The sequence below is a fragment of the Barbus barbus genome (genome assembly GCF_936440315.1).
Source record: "Barbus barbus genome assembly, chromosome: 7".
Classification (NCBI taxonomy): Eukaryota; Metazoa; Chordata; class Actinopteri; order Cypriniformes; family Cyprinidae; genus Barbus; species Barbus barbus.
In genome coordinates this window covers 21,771,113-21,787,904 of record NC_136735.1, presented here as the reverse complement: position 1 = coordinate 21,787,904, position 16,792 = coordinate 21,771,113, and the positions used below count along the sequence as shown (strand labels likewise).

At 37.5% G+C, this 16,792-nt stretch overlaps 1 protein-coding gene across 3 annotated transcripts in view; it reads left to right on the top strand.

The window, feature by feature from the left end:
• The first annotated feature begins 616 nt into the window (after nt 1-616).
• LOC306872863 (protein SGT1 homolog) overlaps nt 617-16,792 on the top strand; it is a 74,626-nt gene continuing 58,450 nt past the window's right edge. The window contains exons 1-3 of one of the 3 annotated variants that reach the window (XM_079421746.1): nt 617-745; nt 857-905; nt 11,602-11,692. In XM_079421746.1, coding sequence (XP_079277872.1) covers nt 654-745; nt 857-905; nt 11,602-11,692 — 232 coding nt within the window. In that variant the 5' untranslated portion in view covers nt 617-653. Of the gene's footprint in view, nt 746-827; nt 906-11,601; nt 11,693-16,792 lie in introns of all 3 variants that reach the window. The other 2 variants (XM_079421748.1, XM_079421747.1) reach the window with 2 other exon arrangements.

Below are 16,792 nucleotides of genomic sequence, written 5' to 3'. Positions count from 1 at the left end.
ATTCATGCTCTGCATTTAACCCATCCAACGTGCACACACACAGCAGTGAACACACACACACCGTGAACACACACCCAGAGCAGTGGGCAGCCATTTATGCTGCGGCGCCGAGGGAGCAGTTGGGGGTTCGGTGCCTTGCTCAAGGGCACCTCAGTCGTAGGTGTATATGTATATATATGTATATATATATATATATATATATATATATATATATATATATATGTATATATATATATATGTATGTATATATATATATATGTATGTATGTATATATATATATGTATGTATATATATATATGTATGTATATATATATATATATATATGTATATGTATATATATATATATATGTATATATATATATATATATGTATATATGTGTGTGTGTGTGTATATATATATATATTTATTTATTTTTATCTGATAGCAGTTACAATTGCTGGACATGTTTTGTCCCATGTCTCAAGAATGACTGGTGTACAGTCTTTTTTTTTTTTTTTTATTAGTAGTATTTTAAAACTATTTTTATTTTACCTAAACAAGTAAATAAATAAATAAATCTGTTTTCACCACTAATTCTTGTAAGCAGTGTATTTTGTCAGGTATTTTCCCATAGTTCTTCATTCCGGAAGTAGAGCGGGGTTGACAGGCCCACATGTTTACTTCCATTAGCGTCTCTCTTTCCTTTCAGAACTTTCTAGAACTTAAGACAGAAAGTACGAAGAGCGGACCCATGGCAACCAGCGGGTGGGTAATTTAAGCCTATTTCAATACAGTGCGTTCATATATATATATATATATATATATAAATAAATAAATGTAACGTTAGGTATATATGCATATCATATTTCATTTCAGGCGTTTCTCTGACGGTTTCATAGACAAGGATCCACAGAGAGCTCTTGAGGTAGGTGTTTAGTTCTGTTTTCTTGCCCCCACCCCTCTATTATCGAAGTTTACACACAAAAAAACGTCTTTACCTGACGTGTTTAGAATTCAAACGTGATCTCTAGCGGTGGGTAAGTTGGCTTTAAGGGCCCGTCCACACGGAGATGTGTTTAGCTGAATACGTAAAAATGTTGTATGGTATCGGTAACTTACAGCCAATCCGTATATTTTGTAAAAACTATGATATCATCACCCCACGTCTCTCAGTCACGGCTACATCACGTAACAACAACAACAGCATGAACAAACAATGAACCACTGTATTTTTATTAACTAACGTTACAATAAAGTGTAATAAAAATATTGTTTCATGTTAGTCGTCTTGTGTTGGTTTGTATACAGTGCGCATGCTCCAATTCTCCGTTTTTTGAGTATCTCTTCTTGCTGCGTCCCAATTCGCATACTATCCGACCTAAATAGTATGCGAAAATATAATTAGTATGTCCCAAATCATTGCCTGCCCCCCAATGTGCGTACTATCCATCCTAAATTCTATGTGATATTAATACATTTCAATGCTATTTAGGGCAGATAGGGTGGATAGTATGCACATTGGGATGCAGGTAAGTTCAGACCTGCAAACTCATCAGAGAAAAAAAGGTGACAGTTTTGGGGGGTGGGGGGTTGGTGTAGAATGGGCGACGCCGACACCGTGAACGCATTAGCCTTGCACGTTCGCCAGATTCTAAATAGACATTGTTTACAAGTAATGCGGCGCATCCAATGCAACAAGACGTCAAATTGCTTTGTTACACTGTATTACTCTCGCATCAGCTGTTGTCTAAACCGTCACATCTACCTACATCAACACATCAAAAACGCTTTAAAAGTAGGGCTACATCCAGCTGACTTGAATGACTGCTGCGCACACGACAACCTCCATAACGTGTCGTTAATCAGGGTAAGTTAGCTCAGAATTGGAGTAGTATGCAGAGCACCTGGCTTAAGTTAGGGGCTAATGATAAGGTTGCAACCTAAGTTGGCTATCTGAAATACTATATACTTACGTAGCAAGCTAAATGGTTAACTTTAGTTAGCAAGACGGTCAGACAATGCAGGAATTAACATTACAACTAGCTAACAATGTTAGATGGCTAGAAAATTTGCTATCTTGCTAACGGAAATTCCAGCATTGGATCCGCTTGTATTGCTTGCTATTAAGCATTTTGCTCGAAGCATAGGCTAACTGTATGAAAAAAAACCGCTAACTTAGCTGACGTTATTTGACTTAAGCAAACAAATAGCTGTTGTCTAGCTCCAAATAGGGGTGGGCAATATGGGAAAAATATCATATCACGATTTTTTTTAGAAATATCACGATTCACGATTTTATCACGATTCTTTGTCATGTTAGTTTTACTATTTTGGTTTTACAAGTTGTCTGAGCATTACAGCCAAACTAGAAAGACAAAGATATTTAGGCCAAAGTGGGTGAAGATTAAAAAATCTTTTTCATTATTTTATCTTTCTTATTAAAAAATAAGAACAAAGATACACATTACAAATACACATAATATACAAATAAAAAAAGTGCTTTATTTTCAGGTACAATAGGTGTATTTAGCAGGAGCATTCAATGAAATTGAATGAACAAATATAAAAATAAAACACTAGATAGACTGATTCCTAAAGCAACTGTATTAAAGATTTTCAGTCAAGAATAGTGAGTGATTTTTCTCTTTTTGTTAACGTTAAATGAATAGTTCCCCCAAAAATTAATATTCTGTCATCTGTCTGTCAATTCTGTCATAATGTTGTATTTTTATACCATTTACTCAAAAGTTGTTTTAAACCTGAATGAGTTTCTTCTGCTGAACATAAATGCTATTTTGAAGAAGGTGGAAAACCAAACAGTTGCTGGTCCTCAGTGACTTCCATAGGATTTTTCTTTCCTGCTATCAAAGTCAATGTGGACCAGCAACTGTTTGGTTACCCTCATTCTTCAAAATACCTTATTTTGGGTTCAGCACAAGAAATTAATAGAGGTTTGGGACAACATGTGAGTGAGTAAATAATGACAGAAATTAAATTTTAGGGTGAACTATCCCTTTGACAGTTGACAGCATGTTTAGTGTTCTGTCCCTTTAAGAGCTGCACGCATCTAATAAACAGGCACTCATCTTTTTCTCTCTTAACTATTTACTTTCATTTTAGAGATAACCAACTCAGTCTGTATGTAAACCTTGTGTGTTTTGACAGTATTAGCGCAAAATATAACTTAGTTGAGTAATCAGGCGCTCGTGCTGTTAGACAGGCGTTTTAGTGCGTGCTTCAGGTGTATGCGCTCAGAAAAAGCGCACGTCAGACCAGCGCGCGAATTAAACATTTAACCAGCAAGGCTTGTGTGCAAATAATGTACTTTTGCGATCGCGAATAAGTGCAGTGTCCTGTCAGAGTAACTCTACTGCTGTATGTCGTGTTGTACAGTAGAGACGGAGGCGCCAGAACTGTATTTGATATAATGTGTTCTGTAGCACGATACTACGATATTTCTTAAAAAGCAGATCGTGGAGACATTTTTATAGTCCACGATCAAAAATCGTCATATTGCACACCCCTAGCTCCAAAAAGACTGATTTACCTTGAAATCAATTTCCATCAGAGTTTCCACATTAGGTCAGGTGTCTCTTGACTAGGGCTGTAATCAACCAAAGAAAATCTTGGTCGACTGAAGTCCTGAAACTTTCGACTAAAAATCGACTAAAAATGACGTGGAGAAAAAAAAACGTACGTTACATTAATTAGATACGCACTGTGCTCAATACTTGGTAGCCTTGTTGTCTGCCTAAATTAATTATAAATAAACATAAAAAACTAATAGGCTATTTGCAGTATATTAAATCGTTTTTGACCTAATTATTTTGCACTGAAATGAGTCTGACACATGAGTCTGTCGTCTCTGACAGCGGTGCATCACGTGCACCTGCGCAATATCACAGCCTGTGATTTCTGAAAACAGTACTATGTTGTCAACTAGTGATATCACAAGAACTTTTGAGGAATGTGCAACATAATTTAGAAAATTATTTTTGTCATATGTTATAAGTATAACTGTCAGACACTATCATTTCAGCCGCTCTGCGCAGCTCGCACAGAGCGAGGCTGAACATAAGAGCTCAGCTTCGCGGCTGAGACACGAATAGACTTAAAGCTTTTACTCTTAATAAACACAAAAGGCGCGTCCACTTTAATAAAAAAAGAATATTTATTAAACAAACAAGAGCAGAAACCAAATAAAGTGCATAACTGAAAAATAAAGCATCTTAGGCTCAAAACTAACACAAACAGTGGGCACAGCGCAATTGCGCAATATTGTGAGAACTGAGAACTGATCGCGCGCTGTGTGAGAACTGAGAAAGTGGAGCACTTCTATCAGAGTGATTCCGCCTATCGCGCCTTCACTAACTTTAAGTTAATCAACAACGAATTGTGACTCCTGGGAAAAACGGGATGTCTGGTCACCCTATCCCTATAACCATTCAGTTGCTGAGGCCATTGTTTCAGATCGCTAGTTTGCGTTTTGGTAGCGTATCCGCCCACTGCGGCTGCCATACTGTGAGATATACAAACGCCCCTCATCTGATTGCCATCCAGTGACAAGGACGCACATTTTAAAAGACAAGACAGTCAACTTAGCCTATAGGATGTATTTTGAATGTCCGGTAGTCCTCAAATAACATTTTAGTCCCGTCTCGTCTCGTTAACGAAGACGCGCATACATTTCGTCATAGTTTTTATCATCAGATATTAATTTTATCTCGTCAACTTCTCGTCTTAGTCACAGAAAAAAGGTTCGTTAACGAATATTTTTCGTCGTCCTCTTCGTTAACGAAATTAACACTGGTTCTTTGGAAGGAGACAGCTTCTTGTTTTTACACTAGCTTATTATTAAATAAATAATATTCAGCATCAAACCTTCTAAAGCCTACTTATCTGTCTCTCTTCTCCAGTGGGTTGGGCTAATCCAAAAAAAGTGAAAACAATGGGGGTGTTCTGAAAACAGACTGTTACCTGTGAAACAGGGGTGCTCTGAAAACACCCCCATTAGCAATTAGTGCTTTCCACCTGATGAAATGAGCGCGGGCAAACTGATGAAATGAGCGCGGCAAAAAATCGACCAATCAGATTTTTGGTCGAACCAGACCATATCGACCAATTAATCGACTAATCGACTGGGACGTTACAGCCCTACTCTTGACAGGCGCGAACACAGATGGCAGTGTGTTTCAAGATCCTGAACCAAGCGCTGAGATTCCGATTGGTCCAGAAAAAATGTCATTTATAAGAATTGTCCAATAATGGCCTACATGGCACGCAAACCCACCCCCACCTCCCTCTCTTGACAGGCGCGAGCTCAGTAGAGATTCCGATCGGCCCAGATGTCAATTAACGCAAGACCCCCCCAAAAAAAAAAACACTCCGGTTCTACACGATTCACGTGAATGACCCAATTGACAATAAAAGCGACAAGTTTGCAGGTATGTAAGTTATAGTATGTTGAAAAGAGTATGAAAGATTCCCGGATGGTCTACTAGACCTCAAGGTTCGGTTCGCATGTGATTAACAGACTAATTGCAAAAATGAACCATCATAGAGTGAACGTTTATCATTTGTATGTGTTTTATCTTGACAATTGACACATTCGAGTGATTTTAAGCCATTCCAGCGCAAGACGAGGCGAATAGAACTTATTTCACTGTCCGTGCGCTGATTTCTGTGGCCACAGCTGCCGGACACGGCGCCGCGCACAGATTTATAAGCGCGCGCGAACACAGTTCATTCTTCATTCGCATTTCCTTGTTTGAACAGATGCATACATACAGAATTATGTGAAAATGGACATCTCAACAATCATTCTCGATAACGCAGTCACTTATCTTCAGTGAACAAGTTAGAAAGAAATAGCATGTGTATCATTATTAGGGGTGCAACGGTTCAGATTAGTCACGGTTCGGTACGTATCACGGTTTTAGGGTCACGGTTTCGGTACGGCTCGGTGTGTGTTTAGGGAAAAAAATGCTACTGACAAATTCGAAGAAAAAAAATATTTATTGGGTTACACATACTTAAACCCTTGATCACAGCAGGCTTCTTTACAAAAATAAAATTCCCAGCAGTTTTTAATCCCTGCTAAAACCAACATTTTAACTCAAAAGAAGCCTACTTTAGAGTACCAACATAAAGTGCATTTCAAAACAAACATAATATAGCTCAGACCAAGAACACTGGGTCAATTTTTCATATTCTGTTGAATTGCTACTGCCTTCTTGGCTGCAAGGTTCAGAATGTGAGCAAAACATCCAATTTGTGGCCCTAATCCAGTTGCTTGTTTTATGGCATTTACCATGTTTTGTGCATTATCTGTGGTGACTGGAATAGTGATGTTAGGTCTCTCCAACTTCCAGTCTGTCACTGCACTCATTAGTGCATCGGCCAAATGGCTACTTGTGTGGCTTTCAAAAAGAGGGCATGTTTGAAGGACAGAGCTTTTCATTTTCCAATCCAAAATATAATGTGCTGTTACTGTTAGGTAACTTTCAGTTGCCCTGGAGGACCAACTATCAGTTGTCAGAGCAATGTATGGTGCATTTGCAAGTTCGTTCTCAATTCTGCTCCGTGTTTCCTCATATAGGGCAGGAATTACCTTGTTGCTGAAGTGGGTACGCGAAGGGATTTCATAACGCGGCTTGAGCGTCTTTATCAAATGCTGAAATCCCTCGTCATCAACAACAGAATAGGGATGCATGTCTTTAGCGATGAAAACCCCCACCGCTTCAGTTATCGTTTTGTGTCTGTCCGAATTAGAACCGAGTGCCTGTTTAAACACAGAAGGCAACGTCTGCTGTTTCGGTCTCACCTGTGCTTGAGCGCTTTCAGCACCGTGGTGATGACGGCGCAAATGGCTCGTCATATTAGATGTATTGCCGTGAGCATAAGGCACTCGCGCGTGGCAAATTTTACATAACGTGACTGTTTTGTCCACGTTTTTTTTACCATCGCTGCTGTAATCTATTGGAAACCCGAAATGTTCCCAGACAGCAGACTTGAATGAAGCGGGTGGCGGCTCTATTAACGGCTTATCTCCTCCACTCGCCATGCTGAACAGTAACGCTACACAAGCCAAGCGCAACACACAAAAACACCAACACGTGAGGAACTGTGTCGTTATAGCAACATATTTACATACTACGAGTTGATTGGATGGCAGTTTCACATGAAACGCACATGGGGCGTATTCAGAACCATACATTAGCTGAACTCTGTTTTATGGATTGTTTTTTTCACCGAACTGTATTGTAAGTGCGTGGTCAGAGCAACCGCGGTTCACGTGCGTATCGAACCGTGGGAGGAGAACGGGACGGTTCGATTTTTTTACCGAGAACCGTTGCACCCCTAATCATTATATTTCATCTGTGCATTCAGTCTTAAAGGGACAGCTGCCTATAAACACATGCTGTTATATATGACAGAAGAAAAGGGGCATGGTCCACGGGAAAATCACCCATTGGTGACAACCCCCCCCCCCCCCCCGGTGGAAATACAGCCTGCCGTCACAGCTGCAAAATGGAGGAAACGCTGTAAACGTGTATAGTGATGATAGCCAAAATATTAAATGTCATGGATTAATATTTACTGAGTAATCCATTATTATGTAGAGGGGTCAAAATGGCCATTTTCACCTGAGATTCAGAGCCAAATTACAGGGGGGTAAAAATGACTTAAGAAAGATGGCAGCATCAAGATGTTATTTTTACACAGATTGGTAGATCTATTAGTAAAATCTGTTGTCTTTAGGAATTTTTGTTGCATTATGTGCCAACGGTGACCATTCGAAAATTGGGAAACAGCACTTTTCAAGTTTCTTCAAGTTTGCACGCCTGTAACTCAAAGTATTAAAGATATCGTAATGCCCTTTTAGATATTGGGTCTTAACAAACTTTCCTTTTGGCATCTTTATTTTTAAGGCCCTATATGATTCAGTTCTAGAGATATTGGAATTTCAATATGGCTCCAAGAGTAAATTGTTAAAATGTACATATTTTCAGTGGTCAAAAATAGGGATCAGCGCGACTAGTTGACTAAACGGATCAGCTCCTACTAGTCGACACTGAAAACAATAGTCGATTACTTTCACCCGAGCATGTGGATATTATTGTTTCTCTCAGAATTAATACGTGAAACAATGTAAACAATAAATATAGGCTGACTCGAGTATATGTAGCCTACGTTCTGTACTGTAACGTTAATTAGCACTCCACAGTCTGCTTGATTTTTCCGTTTGCTGTGCTTGATCTTGAATGCTTTTTTTTATTTTATTTTTTTTTTTTTTATAGTTTTTTTGTTTACACGGTTTCAACCAAAATAAAATCTTGCGATATAATGCATCGTTGTTGTAGAACATTGTTGTGTAACGGCTAATCATAAGCTTGTTCAGAAATCGTGACAAAAACTTGATAATTAAAAATAACGTCTTTCTCATTAAACCTCATTTAAATACACGAATATTCGAATATTAACTTTTTATGAGCCCAAATATTCAAATGCAACATTTTTGGAAAATGCCCATCCTTAGTTCTGTTGTGGAGCATCTTGCTTGACAATAAAAATGCAATGTTGTTGTAAATAAATTTATTTAAAAAAAAAAGGTTTAAACTGTTAATTTTATTCATTTCATTAAAGGGATAGTTCACCCCAAAATGAAAATTCTGTCATTAATTACTCACCCTTATGATGTTCCAAACCAGTAAGATCTTCGGAACACGCATTAAGATATTTTTTATTAAATCATTGAGCTTTCTGACCCTCCATAGACAGCAACACAACTGAAATGTTCCCAGACCCAGAAACGTACACTGTAAAAAATTTCAAGTGGTTTCAATGAATTATTTTGTAACTAGTTCCACAGAAATTTTACATTCAATTTCTGACTTCAAAGTGTTATCTGAATTATTTTTCTTTACTGAACTAGTTTTATAGTCCATTCAATTAAAATGTTTATTTGAATAAAATGTAATCGGTCAAACATTTAGAAGACTACAGCAAGTTGTCAATTAAAGTGTAACCGTTTACTCTGTCTTTTATGTTACCTCAACTAAGATTTATTATTAGGGCATCATAAGAAATTGCTGGGGAACTACATAAAAATATTTTTATAGTTTAACAAAATTAAGAATGATTAACTGGTGTTTATCAGTCACTAAAAACACTTCACAACACATAATAGCCTTTATTCAATAACAGTCTCCATTTATAACATTTTTCATACATACTAAACATACAGGAATGAAGAAAGTCAACTACATTGAGTGTGTTGACTTGGGATGGCCTGAGGGTCCGTAAATTAACAGCAAATTTTCATTTGTGGGTGAACTATCCCTTTAAAGCTCCAGTTGACAAACATTACGTTTGTAATACAACTGCAAAATTCAGTTTACACTTTAATGAACTAAGAAAACAAAAGCAAAGCAAACTAAAACAGCACTGCCCTGGCCAGAAGAAACCAGCATGGTGTGGTTTAATTCTAGGCTGCAACACAGGTCAGATTGAGCAGAGGTCTTGTCCTGATGGCCCACGAGGTCTTCGGGGGGGGATCTGTCTCTGGAGCTCATCTAGCTGACATGGTCTCCGCTGACATTCAGGGCTGCAGAGGTCATCTCTAGGTGCTGATCCACCATCTGATCTGGATACAGCCCGGATCTGGTGGCTACGGTGACCTTGGTATAAGAATGAAACAGACTAATATTAGCGTAGATGCCACTGAGAACAATAAAGCACATTATAATTTTAGTAAAAACCCTTTTTTAAACATTTACACACATTACCTGGAATGAAAACAATAAACTCCTAGTCTTGAAAGTACTCACACTATAGTTGCAGTGGAGTGGTCTGGTCACGAGCCAGTGTTTGGTGCCTTGGAAGAACTGATTGGGTTGCATCTGAAACCTTGCAATGATGACAAAGCACCAATGAAACCTTTGGCAACACCCTGATGGAGAAACAAAAGTAAATTTTTAAGTTCAAAAAATGAAATGCCTTTTAAATCATTTACAATGTAACAATATCAGTTAATTACATTTTTGATGAAACCGAAGTTGCAACCTTTTTTTTTTTGGCACAAATCCATTCCACGATCTATTGCACACCAGGGAGAATTGATGCTGACTGGATTTGTAATAGAACATGCACATTTCATATTATAGGGCTAAGTTACCTCAAATAGCATAAAAATAATATAAAAATATAACGGTCCTGCCTGTTGTTGATAAATATCAATGGTGATGTTTTACAAATTGATTGATCAGTTGTCCCAGTGTTTACTGAGCCACGGTCTTCCCAGTGCACAAACTCGAATCTAGTGATTCACTACCTAGGGAGCTGACTGAGACACTTTGAACAGCCTTGTGAAACGATTCAGTTGTTCATTTTTGTTCAGAACGATGAACTTCTATTCCGAAGCGCGAGAGATCAAAAATGCTGTGTAACGTTAATCCGCCCCATTTGAAAAGAGCGACATTTCACATTTAATGTCATCTTTTTACTTCATGGGACAATTGCAAAAGTTTACACGTGCAAAAACCCATTCAACACGCCCATGTTAACATCAAATGAGTGCATTACTGTGGTTTACATTGTTACACGTTTCATAGATTTCGGTTAACATTAGTCGTATTAAGCATAATGGCTTATAAAAGGGGAAAAGACCGCACCAGCTCTTCATATCTTTTCACGTCACGGAAACACAAAAATATCATACAACACGCCAAAATTAGCTAAAATTCATTATAGTAACACAGCTTTTGATATTGAGTGTTTTATGGATTAAACGAGGTGAAAGACCACGTTCCCTTCACTTAAATTTCCCTCAGAAATCTCATACAACGTTTATTCAATGTTTTTATATATGTTGTACGTTTGTGTTTACACCTTTAAATATATGTTTTGATAAATTCAGTCTAACGTTAAGTACAAATATTTATATAGTGCCACTAGACTTAACTTTACGTGACGCCTGAACTTTACATACACCGTCTTATATCCACTTTTCTTCGGATATACAACTCATAAAACACTTTCTAAATGTCCACTCAAAAAAATCGAATATGTTGCATGATTTTTTCATTAAATTTAGTCTAAATACGGTCCATGTGACATCAGTAGCTGAACTTCAGTTTTGTAAAGCTACGAGAATACTTTTTGTGAGCAAAGAAAATAAAAATAACGACTTTTCAGCAATTCTTCTCCTCAAAATCATGTATACTACCATTATGAAGAGTATCACGATGCATGCACATGCTTTCATCTACACGTAAACAACGCATGGTGCCGCTGACGAAGAACACGTGCTGCGCCTTGTTTACATTTGACTGATACTTTTGACATCACTGGTCAAATGTCTGATGGTAAAACAAACACACTTGGGGGTTAAGGACCCTTTTGTGTCTAGTCTTTTGACTGGCAATATATGTTGTAATTATAGAAGTGTTTCTAAGGGTTTCTAAGGGACAAGCTCATCTCCTTAATATTTTGCGTATCTATGGTTCATCATCTGACACATTATTATGGTACATACTACTATTCAAAATGTTTAAGAAAATAAATGTGTGTCAGTGTTTGCATATGATTCTCATGAGTAACATATCTCTGTCTTATCATAGGAGCTGAATGCGGCATTGGGAGAGAAAGCTGATAATGCTGAATGGCTGTGCCAGCGAGCTTATGCCTATATACTATTGAAAGAGTACACAAGTAAGCACTTATTTACTTGCATGCTACAGAAGGGCTATATCATTAAGCACTTGGTTATCTTTAAACTATTGTCATTTGCAGTATTCTTATGAATTATTACTAAAAACCTATTGTTGATTAGGGCTGGGTGTTTCATGGACCGTTTTGGCTCAGATTCACATGCTCCTTATTCAATTAGATTCCTATCTCAATACAACGAGTTACTTGGATGTATGTCTGATACAGTTTGTCAATTTCTCTAAGAGGACAAAAATCTCTTAGCTAATGATGTATACTATATTCAGAGAACCATGTTAACTGGTACATTAATTAAAAAAATTACATAGTTCAGCTGCTATTTATTTTTAGGTATAATAGTTAACACTAATATAAAAATTGGATTGTATACAAACAATATGACTCATACAAGTTGTACATTCGACTCTAATTCTATGAAATATGAAAAACAAATTACATACACCTTGCACAATCTGCAAAATGTTTATTTTACCAAAATAAGAAGGATCATACAAAATGTATGTTATTTTTTTAATACTGTCCTAAATAATATATTTTACATACAAGGTGTTTACATGTGTTCCACAAGCTAAAATAATAGCTGAATTTTAAAAATGACCCCATGGAAGTTTACATACGCTTGATTCCTGATACTGTGTGCTTTACCTAGATGATCCTTTTTTTTTTGGTTTGTCATGGTTGCTCATTAGTCACTTGTTTATCCTGAACAGTTAAACTGCCCACCGTTTTTCAGAAAATCCTCCAGGTCCTGCAAAATGTTTGGTTTTCCAGCATCTTTCTCATATTTGAACCCTTTCCAGCAGTGAAAATATGATTTTGAGATCCAACTTTTCACACTGATGACAACTGAGGAACTCCGTTAAATACATAATTATTACATGAGGTTAAAACATTGCTTTACCTATAAAGAAACCCAATGCATTAAGAGCCAGGGGGTTAAAACTTTTGAAGAGTGATGGTGTGTAAGGTTTTCTTATTTTGTTTAACCCTCTGGGGTCGACAAACGCATCGGTGCATTTTTTCCTGATAATGCTGAATAGAACTTAAATTACTCCTTCATTTTTTGATCAAACAGATTAGATGCATACATCATTTGAATCTGTAAAGGGTCTAATTTTATTTGTATACTCTTTAGGGGTCGGCCGATTATTGGCACCAATATTAAGCATTTTTATGATAATCGGTATCGGTCATTTTCAAAACCGATGTGCCGATAAAATTATTTAATTTTGAAACGCGCTATTTGGCTCTGATGCAGCCTGTCGGAACTCACCACTCTGTGGCCGAGAGCAGTCTCCGCCCACCGCGCATCTGATTTGTTGAGAGTCAGGAGTCCGACCAATCAACGTGGAAGACTAAAGGCACACTCACACCGAAAGCGCTTGCTAACTGGTGCTGCTTCATCACGCATCAGTTATCTCTCAAAGGCAGCAGCAGACGTTGCTCAAGTTGCAATAAATTACAATGGGGGAAACGCAGGGGCAATCGCGGAATCCAGCGTTTACTGTATAACGAGGAGTCACGGAACTAGTCAAAGTTTGGATGAATTAATCAAAAGTAGGTCAGTACACTTAAATCGACTCACAATATGGACTATCTGTAAACATTAAGCTGCAAAAAGACTATTTAAATATGAATTCTGCATGTTCGGCGTGTCTCTGTATATGTGAATGGCACAGACGCGCGGTTTTGACACACACACACACACATACACTGGAGTGCGCGACGCTCGCGGTGTTTTCCGCATCTGCCATGTCACTAAATGAGGACATAAATATATGAACATCATCGCCAGAACTGCTCTGAGAGTTACTGAGAGTAAAACGATCGTCATATCATAAATAGGCTACAGAAACTTGAGAGGTCCTCATGGCAACCCGTCAAAATAAAAGTTTCGTTTATTTACTAATACTACTACAATTATTACAACTTTTGTTTAAAAGAACAATCACACAATACGCTATTTCTTCCATGATTTAATTTTAATAGTAAACCCATTTGTTTGCCAAATTTTAGTTTAACTCTCATTTGATTAAAAGATAAATTAAATTAATGTTTTATGGCTTCATTTGCACTGCACTATAAATGAAAACTAATGGATATTACTGTCACATAGGCCAAGATTAAGATACTGTCACATAGGCCAAGATTATGAATGACGGAAATTGGGACATTTCAATAGGCTATTGAACCAAGTGAGCCTATAACAGGCTATTAGTGTTATAGTTTAATTAAAATAGTTGCGGTCTTCTTCGCAACTTCTACAATGGAGCTATGAAGACAATTAAATTATTTACACTTATTATATACATTGCGCTTTTTAAATTAATCAATTGATGTGCATTAGATGATGAATTGAATAGTCCCCTCTTGTAGGTTATGATTTAGTCAACCGAAAATAATTAATGAAGATTTATGAGAGGTTATGCTATTACACATACATTTCTAACATGTAAATTATTGAAGCCAAATACTTACATTTCCCCAAGCTGTTTAGCTTTAGTATTTAGTATTCATAGGCTTAATCATGAAGCATACAGTGGCCCCACTTTTAACTCGCTCTTTATACATTACCCTTATTGTAGATGGATGCATGGGGGAAGACAAGAGTAAGAAGTGCAACCAACACTAGGGAAGGCCATTTTTGTCAGAGCCCTTGTTATTCTTAATTTTGACATTCATTTTCATTTTTACACCAGACATATATATCGGTTCAATATATTGGTTATCGGTCTACGTTGTCTGTAATAATCGGTATCGGCATCGGCCCTGAAAAACACACATCGGTCGACCCCTAATACTCTTTAGGGTTGTGCCGATAGACGATACTCAGCCATATGGACGATAGCTAATGAAAATGACGATAATACGGCTTATTTTCTAGTTGTTGTTTTTTTTTTTATTATTATTAGGCAATTATTATTATCAAAGTACAATTCATTGGCCCTTGCATAGTTTCACACTGTCATTGTCATAGTTTCACACTGTCATCGTCGCGTAACCTTCACCCACCAGACACCAGAGGAATATATTCAAAAAATCATACATAAATTTATCAGTGTTAATATACAAAATTATGTAATATCAAATTTTTGTTATTGTATAGTTGTTATTTTTGTTGTTGTTTACACTTTATGCAACTAAAACAAAACGAAAATAATGCAGTTAAAATAACAGCTGTACAAGTCTCTTTATAACAAGCAGGCTTGACATAATTTGTGAATGAAGGAAATTTAGTTTTAAAGTCGCTTGTAATACGTTTTCAAAGAGGAGTGATTCTCTTTTAAAAATCGTCATATGCATTCCTTGCAAGCCGCAAATGTATGATGCGTATTCAGAATAAATGCACAATAATCAGTCGGCTACGAAAATGAAAAGCAGGTTTATTTCAAACTCCAACTTGTTTAACATACTTAACATAAAAGAGTGTTTATCTTGTCGCTAGTAGCCAAACACGTTTCAATAAACAAAAAGCAAAAAAAAAAAAATAACCAAGAACTAAAATAATGCAATCTTAGTTACATTGCTTACAGATTTAAAACAATATGACTGTTTACGATGCAAGAGTAATGCTTCCGTCTACAGATTTTTTGCCAAAAAAACAAGCTGGTTAACTTTTTCTGGTTTGAGTAGGCTGCGAAGGGGAGTAATTATGTTGCCGGCTGCGCTAAACACACGCTCTGAAGGGGTGCTAGTTGCTGTAAAACACAGGTATTTTTTTGCCAGGTTTGCCATTTAAAAGGAAAACGGCATCTATTTTCTTTCCACCAGTCCAGTGGCTTGTCATCACCATCAATTACTTCCTCTTGTAAGTAAGACGTGATTTCAGATTTTGTTCGCTGGTCAACAGGTGTGGATGTGGATATAGACGGCTTTGCTCTGCCAAGAAGACGACCCAGTGTTTTGATCCTCTTAGCCGGCTGTTTCTCACCTGATGACGTACCTGCCGCATCTTTTTTTTTTTTTCTTCCTCCTCCACTCTGGTGGGTACAGGTGGCATATTTTTTTCATTCCAGTATGCCACCATCTCAACCTCAAGCTGTGATTTGATCACATCAAGTTGTGCGGCATCGATGTGGTCGCCCTTATAGCGTGGGTCAAGGAGGGTAGCTTTCCGCATTAGTTGGAGGGTACTGTCGTCATATTTCGAGTCGAGTTTCTCCAAAATCCTCCGTTTAATTCCTGCCGTCATCTCCACATCAGTCTCCTCCTCCTTCAGGATATCCTTTGTTAGCTGCAGCATGGGCAGCAGAGATGAGACTGTCACGTAATTTTCAGCTGATAATATATCAGTAAATTCTGCGACAGGCTTCAACCCATCCCTGACAGCCTCTAGTACAGCAATGTCCTGCCAGGTCACGTTTGGGAGTGTTCGATGGCTCTTGTCATCAGCAAAAACCCTTTTGATGGCAGGAAGCTGTTCCTTGTTGTACAATCCTACAATAACAACATATTAAGTGGCAATTATGCGTTGATCGTTAATGTTGTGATCATTTATTATAATTAAATATATTTGATTTACAAGTATTATTTCTAGTCTGACAAAAATGTCATTTTTCTTATTTTTCACTAAGATGGTTGTGCCACAAGATAAATATTAAGCAAATAAAATATAATAATTTATGTACCGTTATCAGCATATGTTGAGGTAAATTTAGCTGTTCCTGCGCCTTGCGGAGCTCTCGTCGCCTCTTCCAGCTGTGAGAAAATGCCACGTTAATATTGCGACAGATTCCAAGAGCTCGATCAGTTTTTATTTTCTCCTTTTGTAGTGAATAATTCACTGCCACATTCAAGTTATGGCCAAAACAGTTCAGCCATGGCCATCCGAGCCCTCGTATGGCCGCAACAATATTGGCCCCATTGTCAGTTGTAATGCATGAAATTTTACTCTGTTCTATGTCCCAGTCTTGCATGGCATCTGACAGCGCCTCAGCCAGTACCTCTGCAGTGTGATTCTCCGGAATAAATGTTGTTTCCAGGCATTTTGCTTCTAGCTTCCAATCCTTCGAAATATAATGGACTGTCACAGACATATAGGGGGTCATGTTTATGCTTGACCACATGTCTGTGGTCAAAGCA